Here is a 24,783-nt window from a genome sequence, read left to right as displayed (position 1 = left end):
CCATTTGTCTCTTATATTAGTGTCTCTTATAAAGGGGTTCGACTATACTGCAGATTCTTCATTGTGCCATGAACTATATTAAGCGTTTTCATTAAATATTTATTACTTCTGTGGGGTCCTTTACATTGATTGATTGATATGTGGGGTTTAACATCCCAAAACCACTATATGATTATGAGAGACGCCGTAGTGGAGGGCTCCGGAAATTTAGACCACCTGGGGTTCTTTAACATGCACCCAAATCTGAGCACACGGGCCTACAACATTTCCGCCTCCATCGGAAATGCAGCCGCAGCCGGGATTTGAACCTGCGCCCTGCGGGTCAGCAGCCGAGTACCTTAGCCACTAGACCACCGCGGCGGGGCGTCCTTTACATTTAGCCTATTAGACGAAATGTCTTTAGATTCTTATAGACTGCTAGTTTATTCTGGTGAGCATCTGTTTGTTTAGTAAATGGTGTGTCATTGCTTTTTTTTGTGGTATGTATTTCACATTTAACACTATGGTCACATACAAGTTCGTTTTGTCAATACTGTGCTCTGCCTAGTAGTTTCACTTGATATTCTAAGCATCCCTGTTTGCACAGATAAAGCATGAGGCATATTTCTCTGTGCACTTCTGTTTTGTTTTCTTCTGAATAGCTGTACATTGTGGAGGGGAAGCTACTAGTTAAAGAATTAACTTCACTGCTTTTTTTCTCCACCCAAGTATGTCTGCATTTGCTTGTCTGTCAGTACATCGCATTCTTCGACAGGTCTGAAAAATACCTCTATTCCATAGGCATGCGCAGGATTCCCCGTCAAAGGGTGCAAAGCTTGGTCTCAGTGCCCCCTCCACCCCAATAAATCAGTGTGTGGAGCAGATTTCACACCTTCCCCTCCCTCCTCCTGTGCACAATCCTATGCTCTACCTCCATATCATGGACGTAGCCAAGGGGGTGAGGAGGCTCCCCCCGCATTCCTGAAATTTCTCAGTTTTGTTTGCTTACATGTACACATACACATACAAACATGCACAAATACACATGAAGTATGGTTGAACCCTTCCCCCCTCCCCCCCCCAAAAAAAAAAAACTGGCTATGCCACTGACCTATATACAATAACATTTTACTTAACAATCATGCACTGATATTTTTTTATATCTCTCTCCTTTTAGAAAATTTATGAGCTCGAAGTTTCATGATAACATTTTCACAATGGAAAGGAATGTGAGTATTTTATTTATTTGAAAAAGTGCATTAATATCTATGTGACACAGTGGGACATAGAAATTAATGTTTGTTTTTTTAGCTTCAGCGTATGTCAAGCATCAAAGATGAATGCTTCACAAATGCTATTGAAGCACTGCAGCACATCAGGCAAGTGAATTTTTCTTGCATGGCTCTCGTTTATTTAAGTTACAACACTGTGTATTGTTGGAAGGTGTAGGTAGAATGGGACCAGAATAAAAACCCACACTTCAGATTGGTCCATGAAGCCTTAGAAAAACCAAAAATAAAACAAAGTTCAATCAAGAGATTTGTGAGAATCTGTCAGGCAGTTGCTTTATTTTTAATGTATTGTTATATACGCAATTATTATTGTGGTACTGCATACCACAATAACAGGTGATACTGCCTTCAGCTGAACTCGATTTTTCCGACAGATTTCAGAACTAGCACATGCATTGAGAGTTTGTCCAATTGTGCAATGTGACATACGGTGCATTTTTCGCGCATGTGTGGCATGTGGATATATTGCAGTGGTTTCGTAAGAATAAAGTTACGAGATGATGCTCTTCCCTTTTCACCTATTCTTCCCCAGTGGTTTGCATCATCTCATCTTCATGTAGTTTTCTTGTTATTCTTCAGTTGAATAGCCCTGAATATGTATTTGGAGTTTCAATACTGTCCTCTGGCAAAAAATCCCATGGGGTACAAGTATTGGCATTTGTTGCTACAACATAAAATTGTACCCTTGGGCAGTTATGAAGGGGGACAAAGTTGGTGGATGACACATGTTATTTTTCTCTTTCCACTTGCACACACTGAGAGCTGGTGTTTTTTCGAATGTCTGAGCTTGGCTATTACATAAGGATCTATTTTTCTGAAATGTGCATTTTTATACCAACTATACTAGCTTATTTCTGCTCTGTTGTACCAGTGGCTTGATCAGGAATGATAAGCACAATAAAAGCTAGAACATTATCTTATTACAGCATACGAGTATGTTTTGTTTGAAACCCTAAAGAAGGGCTTAAAATGGTTTGAGTCAGTTTCCTTCATTCCTGTGCTTTCCTAATCTTTGAAGAAGATAGGGGGGACTTTTAACCCAGATTTGTTGTCTTGTTCTTTGATTTTTATTATTTTTTATTGCATACAGTTAAACCTGGATATATAAAGATATCGACGAATTCCCAGAAAATTCGTTATAAAGCAGGTTTTCATTATGTGCAGTTTCAGCATGAAAATTTGAAAAAGAGATGCACGGATTCAACAAAAGGGGAACTGAAGGCAGAGCTCTATCAAAATATTTATTCAGAGGTAAAAACTGCATTATTATTGTGATGGCAACTATATGGACACTCTCAACGAGTTTTTTCCATAATGTTCCCTATAAAGTGCAAATAGATAACATCCCCGCCGTGCATCAGCAGGGATCAAATAAGCAGGCCCATGTCCACAGCGGGAAGCATGCATGTGATATTATCCCCCCCACGCATTAGACCTGCCAGCAAATGCTCAAACACCCCACCCATTTTGTACGAGCATGAAACGACATTGAGAGAGGGGGGGTTGCTCGAGCAGCAACAGTGAGCTTTGATTCGAAGGGCGCAGTCACAATCGCTGACGCGTGCGTTATTTACGTGCTGCGCTCTCAACGTAAAGGGACTTTGCGGAAGGAGCATTTCTCTCTGTAGCAGCCCTATCCTCTCCCACCAGTGTTTCGTAGGGTTATGCGATATTGGATTCAAAGGAGTTAGCTGCCAGCCTCACTTCGTATAAGTGCTTCATAGACTGTGAGGCTTAGTTAGCTGCCAGCTATCACATTGATTGTCTCGCCTTTGGGGTGAAACTTTTTTTTTTGCTCTATTGAACGTTCGTAGGGCATCAATACCATGCGCTGCTCTGTTATCTTCTAGCTATGGTCTTCAAGATTGGCTTCAGCTATGTGGGTGGCGATGTGGGCTTGTTGATTGGTCATACTTGTACAAGTTGTGGGGTCTCAAAATGGAGAGGGACCACGCTATTGGAGTGAACAGACACAGCAGACACGGTCGGGACAAACCAAACAATACACACATTTATTTAACTACTATTGATCAACGTTATCGTCAGGCAAATAATTATACATCATCAATTGTGATTCATATGCTAAACAACCTTACAAAATATTGCCATACACTCAACAACATAACATACACAAGATGGCGAACGCTTGACTCACCACGAGGGCCCCGGCAGACGGCCCGCGGTGCCGTGCACCGGGGACACACCGCGAGAGACAACCGTTTGCATCAACTGCCAACAGCGAAAGAGTGTCGCTTGTTCTGTCTCTGCCGCCACCAAGGCTTGCCTATCGCCAGGGGTCACCACCGGCGCTACCGCTCTAACAACCATGATGATGATAGCGGTGATCTACGCTCGCGAACACAACACCACCGACCACACGATAGTTGTGACCCCTGAATGCGGCTTCTGCGCGAGACACGTGTGCCACGAGGCGCCAACAACTTCATAGGGGCTATCAGCACCCCCACATCCCTCTAACCTTAATTCAAACCATATCCCGAAAAAAGAAACATGAAAGAAATCAGCTACACAAGCTCTAACAAAAAAAGTGACAACATATGTCCCTACATAATGTCCGTGAACCAGACATCGCCGCCAGTCGACATTGCTGCGCTGTCCGGCTCGACGACTTCACCTCAGTACCGGTCCCGCAACAGCAACGTTGCCATCGGCACGACGAACCGTCACTCACCCCAACACATCTACTGGTTGCGACCAGCACTCACAAGGGCGCCGGACTGCAGGCAGTTGCGCAGATTCCAGGCATGTCCATCGCCCGACCTTACGATCGCATTCCTGGCCAGCGGCGCTGACGTTGTGCAGAAGACAGCCAGCCGCAGGTTACATCACTCTCACCGCGTGCATTCAAAACACTCGAAAGAACAATGCAGTAGAGCAAAAGGAAAGGGAGCTTCGGGCTGCTCGCCCACGTGGTACGATGGTCAGTACTACTAGCTAATACTACTAGCATCGGTGGCAGCCGAGACGCCTAGCTCAAAAATAAAACGAAGGTCGCTTTTCTTAACTCGTACATCGCAAGATAAAAAAAAAGCGAGGGAAGCAGAGTGCAACACTTCAATGCCACGATCCACCTAGTTGTACCATGCGCGACAGGTAGCTGCGCAGATCCTTACACCTAATGAGTCGCTTGACAACAACCGGCATCCACCCAGCACCCAGCCTAAGCGTAGAAGAGGCAGCCGCAAGGAGACATTCACTCTGTAAGGTGGCCCTATCACTCGCCGCACACAGCAGCTTACTGAGCGATCGGCGTCCACCGTCCCGAACGGTGTCGCGACGTCCCGACATCGAGCCGCAATACAATACAGCAACAAGGCCCGGCTCCCTGAGCCCAAAAGAGATAGAAGAAGCTATTTACAAAAAATCGGACCATCCACAAGGCTTCTATACTCACTCGCTTCAGGCTTGGCCTTCAATTCACGTGCTCTAAGCTTTGCTCACCCCAGGATGCAGACCGCATGGCTCTCATACCAACTGAACAACATTCTTTAAAACCAACGACAACAACAAAAAAAACACTTGCGAGCAGAAAAAAAAAACAACTCAACGTGCCGACAAGTTCAAACACGCCACAAAAAAAAAAAATGATGTCCTCCTTCTCACTGCCTACGCTAGCAAAGATGTCCCCCTAGGCCTACTCTACCCCGGCTCCAAGAAAAGCTTCTACCGAACCCCGAAAACTGTTGTCTGATGCTCCAAGAGCCCTACGTTGGGCGCCAGTGTGGGGTCTGATAGTGGACTGCGCCTTCACGCTTTTGGAGTGAACGGACACAACAGACGCGATCGAATCAAACCAAAGCAAACACGCATTTATTTAACTACTTTTGATCGTTGATATCGTCAGGTAAATAATTATACATCATCAACTGTGATCCATACGCTAAACAACTTTACACAATATTACGATACACTCAACAACATAACATACAATAGGCGGCGAACACTTGACTCACCACGAGGACGCCCGGCCCCCCGGGTGCCATGCACCGGGGACACACCGTGAGAGACAACCGTTTGCACCAAACGGCACCAGTCGAAGAGACTCGCTCAATTCTCTCTTTCTACCACCAAGGCTTTCCGCTAGTGGTTACCGCCGGTGCTACCAATCTAAGCATGATGATCATAGCAGTGATCTACGCTCGCGAACACAACGCCACCTACCGCACGATAATTGCTACCCTTAATTGCGGCTTCTGCGTGAGACACTTGCGCAACGAGGCGCAAACAACTTTACAGGGGGTGTCAGCACCCCCACAAAGTTGAGCACACAAAAAGATAAGAGGGAGAGTTGGACGAGAGGAATTGTGCACACATGAGTTCCTGTGTGTGCACAACTCTTCCTCTTGTCTGTGTCCGTTTTTGTGTCTGTGTACACCCGGGTAACTCTGCCCAAATTATTGGCTCTGGCCTGTGTCAGATCTGGCCTGATCTGCTGTCAGGCCAGGTTGGGCTGGGTAGGCGAATCTTTTTCTCGGGTATCAATTGGGGCCCGGGTCTCGCTTTGAGTCACCGGGCCGGGCTCGAATGAGTAATCTTAAACATGTTCTGGGCCCGAGCCGGGCCCGGAAATACAGGCCCATGCAGGGCTCTAGTATGGACAACATACAGGCAACATATGGGCAACATATGCATGAAAAGGTGATGTTACCGGTCATGCCAGATCTAAGTCCCAAAGGATAACTATGCACATTCTCCTGGGTGCAGATGTTCATGATACATCTAAATGTTCCTCGAATTCTGATATATTGAGCTGAAGTTGTGGGCTGACATCTTCATTTTTGTTATTTCAGCACTGCATTTACAGCATTTGATAAGCTTCAGGCAATTCGACAGACATTTGAAGAGATCAACAAGGCAAGTGACCACACGTATTCCCTTGATTAGATTGTGCTGTCATAAGAGAGATGCCTGATTCGTTTGTGCTGTGGACCGTTTATTCAGCACCACACACACTGCAGTCATGGCTTTTTGTAAGCGCACAAGGGACTCGCAAGTCTCATTACAGAGACTAGATTTTAGGCAAATACTTATTTTCTGTCTTGTGTTTCTGTAACCTAAATATATGAGCATGAATTAGAGTTTGGCAAGGACAAGTGTTGTACAGTGCCTATATATATGCCTTCTTTTCGCGTTTGTGCCCAAATGAGCTTAAGTGCCTATAAATGCCTAATTGCCAAATTGGCACTTATGTTTAACCTCAAATTTAGCGTTAGGGTGTAAGTTGAGATCATTATTAATGTAATAGCGTTAAAGAGCTCATTTCACAGAAATTTGTCTGGCAGTGTTAGCATTGTTAGTTGTGAGGAAGAAATTAGCACTGCCCTTAATCGAAAATTCGAGATAGATGCAAATGAATAATTAACGAAAATGAAAATATTTGTGTCAAGTGGAAACCGAACGCAGGAATTTAGTGTCGCAAGAAATTTGTATACCACATAGCCACGCATATGCTCAAAATCTTTTCTTAACACTACATGAATGTCATGTAATGCGAGGCACAGTATTAATGAGAACTAACAGATAATAATGCCAGGGATAGTGTAGGGGTTGTTAATAAATCTGATTGTAACATAAATGTGAAAAAATAAAAGTGGACGAAAAGATGACTTGCCACCAGCAGGATCCGAACCTGCGACCTTCGAATAATGTGTCTGATGCTCTACCATTGAGCTACGGTGGCGGTCATCCCTCCGTCCACTTCATAGTGTATATATGTGCATTTAAATGTGGGAGCTTCAGTCAGCACCTGAAGCTCCCATGTTTAAATGCACATACTGTATACCCTATATATCTGCAGTAAGAAAGAGTAGCTTCAGTCAACGCCTGGAGCTACACTTTCCTTCATGTAGTGCAAGGAGTGTTATTAATATGTAATATTGTGTAACAGAAGCATAGAATAACACCAGGTGTTTTAACATGTGGATTGTGCAACTTGTGTTTGACACAGGCCTCATTAATTATCATTATCAACAACAGTAACAACATGTGCACCTGCACAGGTGCACGTGTTTCCTTATCGACACTTTGTGGCTACCTCGCTAACCTGCAAACAGAGAAATTATGTCGTAGTGGGAACATCGCAATTTTACTTGCAGGAGGCATTCCAGGATAGTTTGAAAGAGCTAATATGGGAGCACAGAGACTTTCCTTTCCTTGTGTCATGGTTTAAAAGTTCACTGAGTAGCCTAGCTGTGCTGGTGATTGAGAAGGTGATATGAACGGGGCCCGGATTGTACTCTTGAAGGTAATAGAAGCTCAAGCATTCTCCAAGTTTGTCATGTTGCTGGGCAGCATTGATCTTTCAAAACACTATGGGGCTCATTCAACGTAGTCCTCTTGTTCAACCAACTTCCTGAAAACAACTGCTAGCCGCTGTGAAGTTAGACGTGCCGGCCACCGCGCAATGGTTCCTAGGTATACTGCCAGTATATATTCCAGGGGCCATAACCGTATGCTGCTGCGCTGACATGGCACAAGGGTTTGGCGAATGCGAAACCGTGGAGAGCTGTCAGGAGAAAGGGGAGTGAAGATAAAAGAAATAAAAATGCAATGGTCACGTGGCTTGACTCTCTATGCTATAGGAGAGACTGTGTTTTGCTAGCTATGAAAGAAAAAAGATACTTGCATAGCTACGCTCAATTTTGTGTGCCCTTGTGCTTTATAAATCTTTTTTTTTCCTGTCATAAATGCAGGTCAAGCATGTGTTCGTTTTGAAATTATTTTCTTGTATGTAACAATTCATTGTGCTTACACTTTTGATGTTGGGCATAAAATTTTTTTTGCATGTCTCTTTCTGGTGCCTAGAATGTTGTTTTGCCTGCCTATTTCTAGTGCCTAAAACGCGTTTTTTACTGACATGCTTTAGCCTTGAAATTACACAAACATGGTGTAAAAAAACACACAGCGACAAGGACAATCAGCACTTCCAACTGAATAGACGCGAGCGCTAACCCAGAAATAAATATACAACATACAGACATGCAAAGTCTTCACACAGTCTTAGCCTATCCAGCTATCAAACAATCTCTTTTTCGATGCGTACAACGTCACTGACATGTCGCTGATACACCGTTCTCCTTTCTTTTTCATGTAATGGCTTCGATAAACTCACACGCAGTTTGATACCTACGTAGCACTCAATCTAATTTACTAGTTGGAAGTGTCGCTTGCTTGTCCTTGTCATGTGTTTCTTTACTTTGTGTTTGTGTTATTTCGCGGCTTAAGTATGTGATTAAGCAAGTACGAACTAGGTCAACAGTCTTGATGCGCTTTTTTAGTGCCTGAAAATCTAGCCTCTATCGTTATTATGGCTTGCAAATTATTGCTAAACTAAAAGAGATTCATATAAGTGTTCTTTGCCTTTGTTTTACTAGTATCTCTAATAGGGTAAATATTTCTAGAAGTGCATAGGAATAAAGTGAAAGTGCACAAAATTTATTTTGGATGAAGGCTATCCTGCAGTCATTGAAAAAATATTTAAAAAAAAGAAAAGCATGCCCTTTGTGTGAGTGAAAGCTACTGTATTTGCTGGCTTTGCAAAAAACCTTCTGTTTTGTCTCTTTGTTCTCATTATTGTCAGTAATCATGATTAATTAACAAGTCAATAAATGGTCTTCATTTTTAAATTAAAAAAAATCTGTGCATTAAGAAAGTAATTGTTGGGGTTTTATGTCCCAAAGCCACGGTATGATTATGAAGGAAGTCATAGTGGAAGGCTCTGGAAATTTTTCAAATTTGAATTCTTTAATGTGTGTCTGAATCTAAATACACGGACGTCGAGCATTACAACAAAGTAACATTGCATTTCACTGCCATTGAAATGCAACTGAGATTCGACCCCACGACCTTTAGTTCTGAAGTCGAGCACCGTAATTATAGACCACCATGATGGGTAATGAAAAGATAAATGATCATTGCAAATTCCAAAAGCATGGTAAACTTGGCTTGTGGAGCATAACTGCCAAACTAATGCCAAGGAACTACGGGAAAACGCAAGAACAGATCATACATCGCCGGAATAGGGCTAAAAAAACCACGGGAAAACCCAGGGCTGGAATGTAAATGCACACTGAACCCGCTTTTATTTGAAAACAAGCACACACATACAAACAAAATATGGTGATGGATAAATGGATTATTTGAAAACAGGCACACACATACAAACAAAATATGGTGATAGATAAATGGTAACTTTTGGATATTGAGACACAAAAGGACGATTTACTATAAAAATCAGAATAGTATAGAACGATTTTTTTTTATAAACCACAACGACAATTCTCTCCCCCCCCCCCCCCCATCCTCGTCTTTAATACCTGTCGGTGGTGCTGAATCGGGCAAGTTGTTATTCATGATTGTAGAATACTAACAGCTCAAAAAAGTGATGAAAGAAAACAGGGACAAATGAGCACTGAAATTCCAACTGGTTTATGTTTGTAGAAAGACAGAATTGAGAGCACTGACACATTGGAATTAACAGATAATCACATCTGTTTTTTGTGATGTGTCAGTGCTATAAGTACTGTTTCTTTTCAGAAATGAACAATTACCAGTCGGAAGTCAGTGCCCATATCTCTCAGTGTTTTACCATCATTTTGTGTGCTGTTATTCTACATTTATACCTGTCATCGGAAGAAAAAAAGTACAGAAGTCTGATCACTATGGTTGACAGTAAACTACTATGTGTCTATCTTAACTTGTCATCGTCAGCATCGTTTTCTTTTTTTAATTAGCCATTCTAGAATGTCATAGAAAATCGTACTGCTACAGGGCGGGCCTTATTTCGCACTTTTTTTTTTTAATTTAATGTGAATCTATTTAGGACCCAAGCAGCCTTTTTTGCTACTTCTCTGCAAAGGTGACTGAGAACTGACAACAGTTCACCGTAGCATCCTAGAAAAACATTCTAATTTGAAGAGGCATGTCGAAAATTGACAGCACAGTGCGAGTCGGGAGTGAGTGCGAGAAGCTTTCGCTTCTGGCAGACTGTGAAGACCTCATCACAATATGCATTCTGATGCAGAGTTTAGATGAAAACTTCATTTTGAGGCCCATGTCACGGATCCCGTTAATTAGGGAGGCGATCGCCGGGCTAATTCCTAGGGCCGAAGTATCGGCCCCCCGAACCGCACCATGAAAGCGTGGACAATTTAGAAGTGGTCCTTTTTGGCGTGCCAGCGGACGCCGGCTGTGGCTCAAAGAACAAGTCAGAGCTGAGAGTTGATAAACAAAACAAAATTATATTCTCAATAATGGCAGATCAAAACAATACACAAGTATGCACACTCCAAAATAGTTGAATACAATATGTCGCCAATCAAACAACGTACTACACAGTACAATCAGCCACACTCGAAACAACGGACACAGACAACAATACGCACTACAATGCAGTCGCATGCATCGAACAACCAAGACACTTAAAGACTAAAGAGTTAGGAACCTTATTCAGTCCAAAGTCCTTGGAACAAAAGTCTGGACGATACTCTTACGAGAATCACTCACTCAAAGTCTAGCGTTGTTGTCGTTCCGCTACCCCCGAAGTTTCTCTTCCAGGAAACCTCACGTCTTCACTTGGCCGCTTCCAAGCTTCAAACTTCTTCGCCGGAAACACGTCGACTTCACACACGCAGCTGTTGCCACGCATCTTCGCTCGATAGCGGTAGACACACGCTCTTGCCTGTAGCTCGAGCCTTCACCCCTCAGGTGGAAATCCTCTTCTTCTCCTGCTTTGTCACTACGGACAAAAACTTCGCCGACTACACGGCGGGATACCCTACGTGCTCTGGCGCTAAATTTCGTCTTCTCCTGATCTCTCATCTCGGCTGCTCGATTAAATACCTTCCGCGCGAGATTCCAGAAAGTTCTCATCATTTCGTCGGCGCGATACACAGCGAAGGCTGGGGAGAGGGCGAGACGGTTCGAAGGCCGCCGCGACGAATGACGCAACCCGGCATCACCATGCCCCTTTCCATCTAGAATTTTCCAGGGCTTGCTCGGCCGCTGATGTGGGTTGAGGAGGTTCGTCGGCGAACCTACGCTTCCGAGAGGGGAGAAGGACGCGCGCTCGAGGAGTCTGTGGATGCTTGTTTTCTTTTTTTATCGTTGACCTCTCGGCGCTTCGTCGCGAGAATTTGGCGGCGCGCCCGTTTTTGAGCGCTCGTTTTGTGACAGCCCAACCACATCATGCCATAGTTGGAGAGGAGGGTTGCGATGTTGGTTGTGGAGCTCATGCGAGAGTTGCGTTCAAGATGGCGGATTGTAACCTCTATTTTCGTTCGAACTGGATAGCACGTGCGTTTGGACCTATAGATACACTACTAGTATGGTGCATGACGAATGCATAATGATATGCAGCAATTGGAGGATAGGTTTTTTTGGGGGGCCCGCATTGCACTGTATCCGGAGTTTCAGACGATGGTTGCGGTGTGTATCCAAAGCTGTGTTCAAAGATGGCTATCGATGACCTCCCAGTGCATCCAAATTAAAGACGACACTTCTGGACTTAGTATCGGAGGGCACTATTACGAGACTGCATGTTGGGCTTTGAAGGAACGCATCACGATAGGCAGCGATGGGAGGAAAACATCAGTTGGGGACCGCACCATAGCTCGCACGGAGTTAGAGACGATGGTTGTAGTCATCATCCTGCAACTGTGTTCAAGATTACTACCAATGACTGGATGCATCCGAAAGGTGACAAGATAGTGCAAGTCTTTAGGCTGTGACGTTGTGCGACATTGGAGCCCCGTTTTTTTCTTTCTGGCATGTGCAACCAGCACAGTGATGAAAGTGCTGTTCCAATCGCTCGGAAGTGCTCCAACAAAAAAAAAAAAATTGGTCCATGTTGCTCCAAAGTGTACTGCTCCAAACCTGCTCCAGGATTTGTGAACTTGAACAATATGACCATTCAGCAAGTCATAATAAAAACAAGCTGATTACTGTCATCTAGTATAGAGCATGTATACTAGCTATATTTTAGCATATTGGCAATACTATACGTGTACTGGAATTGTTGATATACAGCTAATTTAGCTGTGTATGTATAGAACTGGTATTTAAAATATATGTCGCTCATCTTACTTTGTGTTTATTCACCATGCATCGGCTTAATTATTTGTTTCTTGCAATTTGAAGTGATTATATGCCATATAATTACCGTATAATATAATGTTCATGAGATGCCTAAATTATGCTTTAAACTCCAGGAGTCATTTGGAATATTTTGCCGTCTGCTGAGATAGTGGCAATACCTACTCCAAACTAGCATTTTTTTCTGCTCTAAAAACAGTTATGGCCACCCCAAAGCACCATTTTTTCTGCTCTAGAATGTGCTCCGAAAATAAAAGTGTCACTTTCGTCACTGCTAGCATGTAATAGCATATGTAAATGTATGGTATAATAACTGTAATGTACTTAAAATTGCACTTTCAAAGTGAGGGTGCATATTGATACTTCAGGTTGTTTAAATAGCATACCTAAATTATGTTACGCTGTCCATCTATGTCTAGATGGATAATTCATGGCCACTGTATCTTTTGTATTGGGTTGACTCGCTCTCAGGGACCTAGTCAAATTATGACTGTCTTGTGTCTTGCTATAGACGGTTTTAAGATTGCAAGCGTTGTGCCCCAAAAGGGCTTCCGGTCACCTCATTTACCAGCTCGTAACTTTAAACTGAAAGGACGTTTTCAGGTTTTTTCAAGGGTAAGGAAAGTCTTTTATTAGTTTTTCAGATAATAGGAATCTGCGCAATATTCATGTTCTTATGTAGCTCAAAACAACATTTATTTTAATATATTTTGCCAAATTAGGGAAGGGAAGTGTAGAAAATAAGTGGGCTATTTTCTAATGCTCTTCTTGCCCACTGATGCTATTCAGGCACATCGGTGGCGAAACCGGATGTCCTCAAGGGTCTGTTTTTGTAAACAGTGAAAGGGTCTATACCATATTTTGTTTTACCACCACATTTCAAGCGAGCATCTGTTGTGTCTAGGTAAAACTCTTGTTTGGGCTAGTTAGGGCATTCTTGAACATGCAATGCAGGGCACATAATGTAATCCTGCATTATGTGCCCATACAAGTAAGTGCGCCGTGGTTTTCTGCTCACACAGTGGCCCACATCTCAAAGGTGCATGTGAACCGGCCATGATAGTCAAGGGTGCAGAGCATGCCTGCATGAGCCTCAAAGAGAAGGCACTGTATCGCAAATGTCATACAGCAGTTCCGTTGTAATGTCCATCTTGTCTTGATGCACGTGGAGCATCATCTGAGACAGCGTGGTTTGTTGCCAGATTTTTCACTCCGCTTCATATACAATGTCCTAAATGCCTCTAGTGGTTTCTTGTCCTTGTCCCATTTCTACATAGTCCAGAAGGCCGAATTTTCGCCTCAGATACATCACTTTAAACTTCCATTGTGTCATGATGTCAGTTAGGTTCGGGCATGTTCTGGATTCAAAAAAAATCCTAAAGAACTAGAAATACCCTTTGCTAGGGAAACACTTGCGTTAGGCACCATGGCCTTGGTCTCAAATTTTGCTTTACTGGATTTAGGGGTTACGATTGTTCTGTTTTGTCTGTCGTTGAAGCTGTAGTATTAGAGACAATACATACAGCTTGATGCTAAGTTCTTGTATTCAGAAAGTTATGTTTGGAAAACTGGGATATGACACATTGCTCATTAGTGTTATCACTTTAGCATTGTCAGCCCAGCCAGATTCTACTTGCACTTTTGCGGTGTGGATTAGCAGTGGCATAAACAAAAAAAAATTGCAAAGGGGGGACACACACGTCAGACAATGGTGGCCCCCTTTTTTATATACGTATGAGTTCTATTTTTATTTACATGAGAATTAAATCACAATTCAAAATAAACTTTCAAAAATGAACTTTGGGTCCCACATTGAGCGATTGCATTGTTTATTTCAATCGGTCGAGCGGCTTTTGATTTTTTGTCTTACACTTCTGAGGCGTATCGAACACAGGTACTTCCTAAAAAATAAACAGGCTTTAAAAAAGTTTAATGTGCTGCAATTACCTGTCAAATAATTCAAATATATGGTGTTATGAAGCTAAATCTTAAGGGAGGACGCTTGCAAGTGGGTCAGAATCTCCTTGGCGCCCCCTATGATTACGCCAATGTAGATTAGGCACATGGCTCCATCATTGTTAGCACTGTACTATCACTACACCAGCCAGAGGCCACCTGGATTTGTGTGGTGTGAATTAGTTACTGGATGTGCGTCTGGCACCTGTCAGATTAATTTTTAAACACCCTAAGTACTGCAAAATTGTCCAAGTGTATACAATGTCAGAAAAGTGAACAAATGCCATTTTGAAAGTGAACAAATGTTCTTTTATTGCCCTCAAAGCCTTAAAAAGATGTGAAATAGGTCTGAAGGCTTGCCAGTATGCTTATTAGGCATCTTGCTGAATGCATTGTGAGAATATATGTCGGGGGCGCATGTAACAACCCTGCATTGTGGTGAAGGTGATTGTTGAAGAACCACTGCGGCTGCCTGGTGATCAGTGTGCGAGAATGCTTAATCAAGGTTCTGTTATGATCAGTTTTATGGTAGTGATGGCTTTGAACAATGGCTGTTTGTAACCTGCAATCACTGTTTAATTACTGAAAAATTGGACGGTGAAAGGTTTCATCGTATGACATTTCAGACTTTTTAATTTATTGGCTTCGTGAGATACGTAGCGGCACTGTGAAGTAGCCCAAATTATCAAGCATCTTCAAAAAACCAGTTTTAATGAATGCCTATTACCCTAGTCAGAAGAAGTCTCATAAAGGGGGATAATAACAGAGACAAGCCAAATTTTCAAGGGTTCTTTAGAACCTTACAGTGTGTTCAAATAAGGAAACCTTTAAATTTTTTTCTTGCTCGTCACATATACATTAAATAGAAAAATACAGACAAGCGCAATGTTCACATGTATTTTAAAACCTTATAGTGTATTCAAAGACTAAACTTCTTGAAATTTTGTTTTGATCATCACATAAATACTAAAGAGAAAAATTATTTGGCTTACTATTAGCAAATTATTTTTCTATAATACCAAAGCGCCGTTCATATTATGAGAATATGCTGGTAAACCAGAAAGTGAAAGCACCATTTCCAAGCATGATATAAAATATGAGTACATACGTCATTTATTTTGATGGTGTCTCTCTGGACCTGATTAATTAATTTTCAGCAAAAATGAAGGACATTCTGTTTAATGTAAACTAGAGAACTTTTCTCAATTAAAGCTGAAATTTGGGCTAGTTAATTTTGATTTTAGTACATATTACAAGCGGAACTGAAACAAGGACAATAGACGATTCACTGTTTTAGTTCCGTTAGTATGAAAATGTTTCCCAGAATCCCTGTGTGTTTCAAGTAATCCCAGAATGCCCTGTGGGCTCCAGCAGCTCTACGGGAAAGGTATGTTACATCAAGCAAGCCAGCTGTTCTATGGCCCGCTGCTTGTCTGCGCTGCAGGAACACGAAGTGAAAAAACATGTCGCCACTTGTTGAATACTCTTAAATCGTAAATATTACACATATTCAAATGCAACAGCGTGTATCTACACATGAACCGTGAAAAAAATAACGTAGTCCGTGTAGGCATTTCGAGCGGATTTATTTTGGATGTAGGAGTTAAGCAGCGTGCACAGTATTGTGCGCTGATAGCTTCAAGACATGCTATCATACGCTGTATGAGCTGGAACACAAAGTTCATGCTTATTTATTCATTACTTGTAAAATACTGATTTGAATGTGATGTACCAAATTGCAAGAGATGTCTTTAGAACATTTAGTGCCTTGAACACTTTTTCGCTTGCCACCTAAGTATTCTATCCCGTGATGCTCCCATATCCATGGTACACGTAGCCACCTGTGAGCCAACCTGTGAAAACTGAACTGGCGTTTTTAAAATACAACACCTACCCTTAATGTCAATGAAGAGTAGTACACATAGCCACCTGTGAGCCAACCTGTGAAAACTGAACTGGCATTTTTAAAATACAACACCTACCCTTAATGTCAATGAAGAGTAGTAAACTTTTGTCATTTCTCACCTGCCACCATGGTGAGAGTGACATGCGTGCTCTCTAGTAAATTTATGCTATTTTACTAATTGCTAACTGTATTAAAAAACACCTTGTCAATAGGTGACGACGGCCTATCAGTTCAAATACTGAAACACTTAGCTACACTTCTAGCTGAGCCATTAACATATGTCATAAATGCTATTTTCGAAAATGATTGGGTTCCTTCAAAATTAAAGATAGCTAAAATAATACTCGTGCTTAAAAAAGGCAACAGGACAAAAGTTGCAAATTATCGTCCAATCGCCATATTGCCAGGATTAACCAAACTTGTTAAAAGGCCGATGTAAAGTATACTGAACAAGTTTTTTGAAAAACCCAATTTGTACGCACCTGAGCAATACGGCTTCAGGAATGGAAAATCAACATAACATGCTCTACTTAATATTGTTAAAAAAACAAAAATAAACATAGAAAATAAACTACTTACAATGGGTATTTTTATTGACCTAACAAAAGCATTTGACGTGCTTGACCCTGACAAATTATTCTAACCAAACTAGAACACTATGGGATACGTGGGATAGTGCTGATGCTGTTGTGTAACTATATAAGAAATAGAGAGCAATATGTATACATCAGCAGTGTATCATCATGTCAGTGTATAACAAATAGAGGTGTTCTGTAAAGTTCAATTCTAGGGCCATTCTTGTTCTCAGCTTATATTAATGATCTGCCGTCCGTAACATTGGAAGATGGTATCTTTACGCAGGTGACACTAGCATATTTATAACAGCAAAAACAAAACTATCCTATATCATAAAGGAATAGCAGCCTTAGAAAAGTTATCATCTTAGCTTCAATCAAACAAAATACTTCCCAACAGCTCTAAAATTAACTATGTTATCTTTGCCCCCAAAATTGCTCACTTAACTTCAAGTAATCACCTTAAAATGAATATAACACTGTAATATAGTAATACAAAATTTCTTGGTGTATACTTGGATGAACAACTTTCATGGCACACTCACATACACGAGACAACATTTAAAATATACAGAAAAATACCTATCATTTACAGGCTATGCTGCCGTTTTCCAATAAGGACAATGTTGACATTATACCATTCTTTCATATCCTCACACATCACACATGCTGTAGTAATTTCTGGATTAACCTACCCGACAACACTGAAACCCTTCATAGTAGCACAGAACACAGCAGTATGTGCCCTTCTTTTCATACCAAAAACAGACTCAACTCTATATGCTTATAGACTACTAAAGATACGACCCATGGCAGTTTGTGTGAACTATTGTGTATTATTACTTGCCTACCAACTTCTACATAACGTTGTTCAGTGCCCGTCAGTAGCACTGACATGTCAAACGCCCACATATTCATTACGTTCTATGGCATTCCTTATAATCATATCATAGTTTTGGGATGTAAAAGCCCACATATTACTTATTATTTGATAAATGAAAATAAAGTTTTAAAGAACATTTTTTTGCTATTTAAGGGAAGATGCAATTCAAAAAAATTTTGCGTTAATTTGTAGCCAAGAACAATAAAATTATTTATGTATATGTATGCTTTATGCTGATTTAAGATATGTTATCAGTTTTATAGTCAGTCGCACAGTTTTTGTTTCATGCCATGGCAATGTATAAAGTACAGTTTGTTTTGGACAAACTTTTATGCCACTAAACATTTATGGTTCTGAGCCATCAATGGCTCACATTGCTCTACATTGACTGTAGAAAGCCCATATCTATCAAGAAATTGTGTATGAGACATTTTAATGACAAGAAAAGTTGCAATCTTAGAATTCTTAAAATTTTCAACTTGTACTAATTGCTTTCTTCTTAGGTTCGTAATAATTATACAGGCAATATCAAATTTTAAAGGAGATACTTGCACCCTTCACATGTTAAGGAATATGTGGGCAAACTGTCATCCCAATGGAGCTATCAGAGGTCCAAACTAAAGAAGTTGCCCAAAAATGGATCTTGAGAAAAACGCATCTTAAATGTATAAGTGAAATGTCATCTATGCAGAAAATATATGTTTTTCAATAAGTTTTATTCCATCATGAGAGCTTGGCAATTATGGCGGTATTGAGCATGTGACTTTAGGGAATGCTTCATGATAAATACAATGGCAAGCAGCCAGGTATCAATTTCCAGGAGACCCTACAAAATGAGCTAGTTTTAGTTTTTAGTAGCCACCTTGTACTCCTTAAAAGTGATTTTAACCTATTTCAAGTTTAGTTTTAATAACCACCTTCAGTTGTTTTGGCGTGAAAGTAGAGAAACGAAACTTGTGAAAGCAAATAAAAATGAAAAATATATGCGCTTTTGGAAAAAACTTGCATTTTTTTACTCGTACCTCTCCTTCTTAAACTGATTTAGTAGTGCTTACCTTCAGTGTTTCAAAAATTTGCTGCAGAGAGTTTAATGCGACCTTGTTTTTAAAAAGAAAAACTTTTTTTCAAACAGGAAGTTCAGAAAGGCCTGGGTGACTTTCTTTGGAACATGGATGACCTATTTCCAGTCTTTCAGTATGTGGTTGTGCGTGCACGAATTCGCAATCTTGGCTCAGAAATTAATTTTGTGGATGATCTCATGGAGCGCCACTTTCTGAATGGCGAGCTTGGCATAATGTTCACCACTGTCAAGGTAAGTAGCATGCATTACTCATGACACACTCATTCACATTCAAGTAACCATTTTTTTTTGCTGTGGATAATAAATATCGTATTTATTTGCATATGAATGCACTTTTTTCTAAAAAAAATCGGAGCATAGTGGGGGGTGCATTTATTATGCGGGGAAAATTTTATGAAAACTTTTTCGGTATGAGCAAAAAAATGCAGTAATGCAAAAAAAAAGTTAGGTCGCTCAGCTTCTTTTTTGCACTTCACTCATCCTCGGTTGTTCAGGGTGCTATCTCCTGCAAGCTGTTCACGCACACGCTATAAAAGCGTTTCGCGGCCATCTTTTATCGTAATCGTTTAACAGCAGCAGTAGTATCTGCTGTGATTTCGAGGGGCGCCCAGAAGCGTGTGCTACGATGGCACGACGCACTTAGCGAACTTCATGGTAACCTCGCACTTCTACTACGACGATGCCATTAACATTGTAGCGAGTAACCAACATTCCAGCAAGCTACCACCGAAGCATCAAAACAAACAGTCGATAACAAGATTAACGTCAAAATACAGCGGTTGCCTCGCTTGAAACCGAAGCTAGAATTGGGGACCATGTTGCGGAAATAGTCTCGATCTTTTCTGAGCAACAAGCGGTTTATTTCTGTTTTTCCAGAAACCTACGATGTGATTGTGATGAATGGCTTTTTGCCACAGCCGAAGCGACTGCAAATCGGGTCGTCGCTCGAAAATTGTGCGCATGTGGTTGGGCCTTCAAGTTTCGTATTTGCAGGAAGCGACCGACGCATGGCGCGGAAAGTTTAATGACCTTCGCTCACGGTGTGTTTGTCAGCTGCGATGTCTCTACACTTGCACCGTTCGTGAACCCCGTTGTGGTGCATAGATATTCAAAAATGTGCTGCACACTGATTGAAAGAAAAATTATACGACGTGTGGGTAGCGAGCGAAGGGGGAGAAGGAGCAAGTCGAAGTGGCCGAGGGGGGCTGGCATAATAATAAAAATTAAGAGATCTAACGGGCAAGGAGGCGCCAGGTGTCTGTTAGCGGGACTGCGGCGGACAAATGTAGAGGGTGCGTTTATTACACAGTGAAAAGAAAAATCTGAAATTTGACAACTGAAGTTGGGGGTGCGTTTATTATGGGATTGTGTTCATTACACGAGTAAATACTAGAACAAGCAAGTTTGAGGAGTATTTAAGCATAGTCTAATTATAAAGAAGTTGAAACTAAGAATGCATAATGAAATTAATTCTACTGCTTTTTTTAGAGATCAAATCAAGAAATTAGTTTAAGGGCTAGTAAACAGGCTCAGACGCTTTTTCTTACGCCCTGCAAACAAGCTCGCTAACTCATACTGTAGACCGCAGCCATCACATTTTTCAAATATTACAGCACTGCAAGTCGTGCAGACTCTTCATTTCGAAAAACAGTCGCACGCCTGTTTCCTTCACCTGAACAATCCTCCTCGTACGCGCGCAGAAACAGAAGCTTGCCTATGGGCAACATTACGTACCAGCCCATCGATTGGTCCTTTGCCCTACGAAATGGTGCCTTAGCTTTGTCTTGTTGCAGTTTTGGCCACACAGTCCGCATTTTCATTTTTCTGTGCTGCGCTCTGCAGCTTTGTAGAGCCCGAGACTACCGGAAAAAGTGGTACGGCCAGAACGAAAGCCTTCGAGATAAAGGGGCGTTTCGTTACCTTGTCGGTGGGGGAGGGGTGCTCCTCAAATGAAGCTTTCTCCCCGCGCCACTACGACACGTACTCATGTCGGGGATGCTCTGCTCGGTCGTTGACTTGCACTCTGATGTATCGCTGATGTCGTGTCACATTACTGAAGTGGGTGGAGTCATGTCGACTGGATACCCCTTTCCCCTCCCTAAGGCATTAAAGGGTGGTGAGGCCAAGCAAAAATTTTAAACCCACTGATACTGATGTTATAACCCCTGTAACTTCCTTATTATAGTACACATTCTCAAAATTTTTTGTGGCAGCATGTTCATGTAGCAAAAATGCACATCTCTTCATAATAATTTTTTGACCTTGAGGTTGTTTACTGGCCCTTTAAAAATGAAATTTCAGCTGCATATCTCATTAACCCCATAACTGCTTTGGATGAGCCGAGCTCGTCCTGCTCTAATCATTGCCAAACTGCTCTGTACAAGTAGAACTCATCCTAGTGAAATAGGTACTCCTCTCTAGTGTTCAGGCGGCATTTATGGGTAACATTGCGTGTCATCTACTAGGTGGTAGCATTTGCTCGAGGATTTAGTTTTCTCCGGCAGCAAGAGCATGGTATTTGTATGGAAAGATGGCGTGCGGTGGTGACGACCCATGCATATACATATAGCTGTCCTGTGAACACGAAAAAGAAGCTATTTGTTTTCATCATCTTCTTCAAGTGATGATGATTTGAGTACAGATATTTGTCCATCTTATGTCCAGAAGTGAGGACAGCGATGACGGTGAATGAGGAGCTCCTCTAGTGATGATGGAGGCAGCTCGGAAGTGAGCATTGCAAGTGCCAGCCAGTGAAGTCGCCTTTCATTATTCCGCATTTTGAAATTTTACAAATAGCCCTCAAACTTCCCGAGTGAAATACCTCAAGGGTACTTAGCCTACACAAGTGAAGGAAGATGCAGTGTCTGTAACGGTTTTGTTTGTAAGGTTTTAATTTTATTAGCACCAGGTAGCTGGTTTCCTACGTATTGTTCAAAAATAAACTTTATTCCATTAATTTCACTAAGTATGTGGTGAAAATAATTTTTCAACATCGACTAGCTACTTTTTAGTACAATAAGAATCCAAATCAGCAATAAAGAAAATAGGCACTTTTTGATCAAAAATTTTTTTTAAAAGGAGCAGTTAAGGGACTAAAATGTTTTCTTCATGTTTACTAAGCTGGAGGGGCTATACATAAATATAATAAGCATAGTTAACATATTTAAGTGCATCAAATTATTTAACATTCATGGAATGCTCAATTTGGTAATATGGGGGGGGAGCAAATGAGAGACTTTTTAAGTTAGGAGAGCGAAAAAAGACATCGTCTCTTGAATGTAGGCTGCAACAGTTATTGATTTCTTGGTGCATCTTTTTTTCCACACAATCATTCACCAAAAGGCAACATGTTTCTTTTCAGGCATGCTATTTTCAGATACGTACGGAGAAAGTGATTCAAGCCTAGAATCGCCGTGCCGTGCCTCAATCTTCTGCCGAACTGCAGTGCTTCTCTTTCTTTTTTTTTTTGGCTGCTACTTTTTATAAAGATGTATTCATGGTATATGTTAGACAGTGGCAATGTTTACTTGTGTAAACTGCCTTTTCTTGCAGTTATGCTCTTTTTATGTATAAATATGAAAATTCGTGTTGCTCTAGGTTGCATATTTGCCACCACACTGGTGTTGCAGATATGTAATTCTGCATTGGCTGCTATACTATAAATAGGTACAGTGTGTTTTTTACTGGTATTTTTGTCTGTTGTATTAATGGCTGTAATTTGTTGATGTTTACTATGTTTTGTTACATATCCTGGCCAGCAGTTCCAGTTACATTGCCGTAGTATATTTTCCTAAATAGGGCAGGTTATTGCATTTGAGATTATTTAGTTGTCCAAAGGAGCTGTTAATATTGCTGCATTTAATACATCTCTGTACCTGGAAATGATCACACTTTTTTTTTTAGTATATCCTTACGATAATATCAAGAAGGTTGAAGAGCTTTGTGAGATAAAGTTGTTCTGAATGCTTCCCACAGGGAAAGCATGCCGGCACTTTTGAACATTGCTGATGTTGTTACTTATATTTGGTGTGTGTGTGTTTATAAGCTAGTCATTGATATGCTATTTCTCGACGTGGAGTTCAGTGGTAATGGCACTTGGGAGCCGCAGTTGTCAAAATTATAATGGCAAATTTCAAGTTTCAATTATGAGCTGTAGTCTCGTGCATTTTGAAGTAACTTAAGAGTGCCTTAAAGTATATGATTTCATGATAGTTGCTTACATGTGACTTTTCATTTATGGGACAGTAAGGAGTTGTAAAAAATATGCTTTGGACAAGGTTGTAGTTGTCTAAAACAGCTTCACACCATTCAAAGCTCTTTTGAAGAGGCTTCCATGTTGTTCTTGGTGTTACTTAGTATATTGCATTTACAAAGCCTGTGTTGGCAGTTTGGTTCCAGAAATTATTGGTATTAAATGTAATTTTACAAATGCCTAAATTATAGTTGTGAAAAAAATACAGCCTTTGTATGAAAATTTCAAGCATTATATCCACCTTATTTTTTGTACTGAGTTTACACTTTGTCATCTTACTGTGGGGGATAGTATATCAATATGATTCATTCATTTGAGTCAATAAAGAGCTCTATTACCGAATACATTCCAATTTTAATGCATTAAACCCTGAAAATCTTCTGTGCCAACAGGGTTTCGGAATGGTTATAATAGGATTAATTCATTTCTTCAGTATTATGCTTTAAGCAGATTTGACTGGAGCGGGTGTTACTTCGAACATTGGTGAAACTTTGGTCGTGGTCACTTTGTTGCACTCTTTTCACCTTTAGTACCTACTTATTTTTCCGGGCATGAAAAATGCTGCAGCTGTATGTAGGATTGCTGGTCATACACTGTCGTATATTTTTTTGATGACGGCATATAAAGTTTTGTTTTTTTTATGTTGTGAGCAGCTGTAAAGTAAATCCGACCAATGAATTCAGACTATTGGTTGTTCTTTCTGAAGAATGAGCAGCATATGTCTGGTACTGTGTTTTGCCCAGCTCTCTATTTTGAAGCTCTTTTCTAGTTGATGTGCTTTACAGTTACCAGTGCTCTTCAATTTTTATATAGCTTTCAATAATAGTTGGGTTTTGACGTGAAGAAGGAAATAAAAGTAATCTGGCTCTTGCAAACATTGGGAACAAATGGCTACCTTATTGTTTGTTTCAGTAAAACAAATGTATAATACATAATGCTGCAGTGCTCATTTTATATGTGTAGCATGTTCCTTTGAGAAGTCTATGGTTACCAATAAGTACTTTTATAGGTATACTTAATAAGATGACATCCTAGGAAATTTTAAAGCATCTTGCCTGTGTGCCTGATAAATATGCTTGAGTGTTACCTCGACTGCAATTTACTACAGCAGTTAGAATCTTTTCTCCTATATATTGTTAAGGTTCAAGTGTTCAGTTTTACTGCAAATTTTTGCTCAAATTTTAATAAAATCCAGTGTGCAAATTGTGCGACATACAGCATCGTTCATCAAGTGCTGGTCACCTAGAAAATTACGGTGGCACGTCAGTATACTCTAAAGCAGCCTGTCGGTTACCTCGTCAGGCTGAGTGACATAAAAGAAGTTCCCTGTATATTCGGCGTGGCTACGTTGCAGTGCGTCTTTATGCCATCAAAATTTTGATAAACCGTAGAAATCAACATTTCTGACGTGTATGCTGGAGAAACCAATGCAGCTGGCTGCATTTGAAATTTTTCGTGTCATTTTGCGTCTCGCTGAATAAAAGTAATAACTCACCAAACACTTTGTCATAATAAATATAGCCGATTCTTATCGATATGTGGGGTTTAACGTCCCAAAAAAACCATATGATTATGAGAGTCACCGTAGTGGAGGGCTCCGGAAATTTCGACCACCTGAGGTTCTATAACGTGCACCCAAATCTAAGCACACGAGCCTACTACATTTCCGCCTCGCCCCGCCGCGGTGGTCTAGTGGCTAAAGTACTTGGCTGCTGACCCGCAGGTCGTGGGTTCGAATCCCGGCTGC

General features: G+C 41.0%; 1 protein-coding gene across 4 annotated transcripts in view; it reads left to right on the top strand.

Moving 5' to 3' along the window:
• Positions 1–24,535, top strand: part of Als2 (Amyotrophic lateral sclerosis 2) — a 170,949-nt gene extending 146,414 nt beyond the window's left edge. For all 4 annotated transcript variants that reach the window (XM_075876972.1, XM_075876973.1, XM_037427255.2 and 1 more), the window contains 5 exons: positions 1,157–1,208; positions 1,291–1,358; positions 6,083–6,146; positions 18,836–19,015; positions 22,146–24,535. In XM_075876972.1, the coding sequence (XP_075733087.1) occupies positions 1,157–1,208; positions 1,291–1,358; positions 6,083–6,146; positions 18,836–19,015; positions 22,146–22,190 (409 nt within the window). In that variant the 3' untranslated portion in view covers positions 22,191–24,535. The remainder of the gene's footprint in view (positions 1–1,156; positions 1,209–1,290; positions 1,359–6,082; positions 6,147–18,835; positions 19,016–22,145) is intronic.
• Positions 24,536–24,783: the final 248 nt, after the last annotated feature.

The sequence above is a fragment of the Rhipicephalus microplus genome, chromosome X (genome assembly GCF_043290135.1).
Source record: "Rhipicephalus microplus isolate Deutch F79 chromosome X, USDA_Rmic, whole genome shotgun sequence".
Taxonomy (NCBI): domain Eukaryota; kingdom Metazoa; phylum Arthropoda; class Arachnida; order Ixodida; family Ixodidae; genus Rhipicephalus; species Rhipicephalus microplus.
Note: the sequence above shows the minus strand (reverse complement) of the source record. Positions and strands in the feature narration are given on the sequence as shown.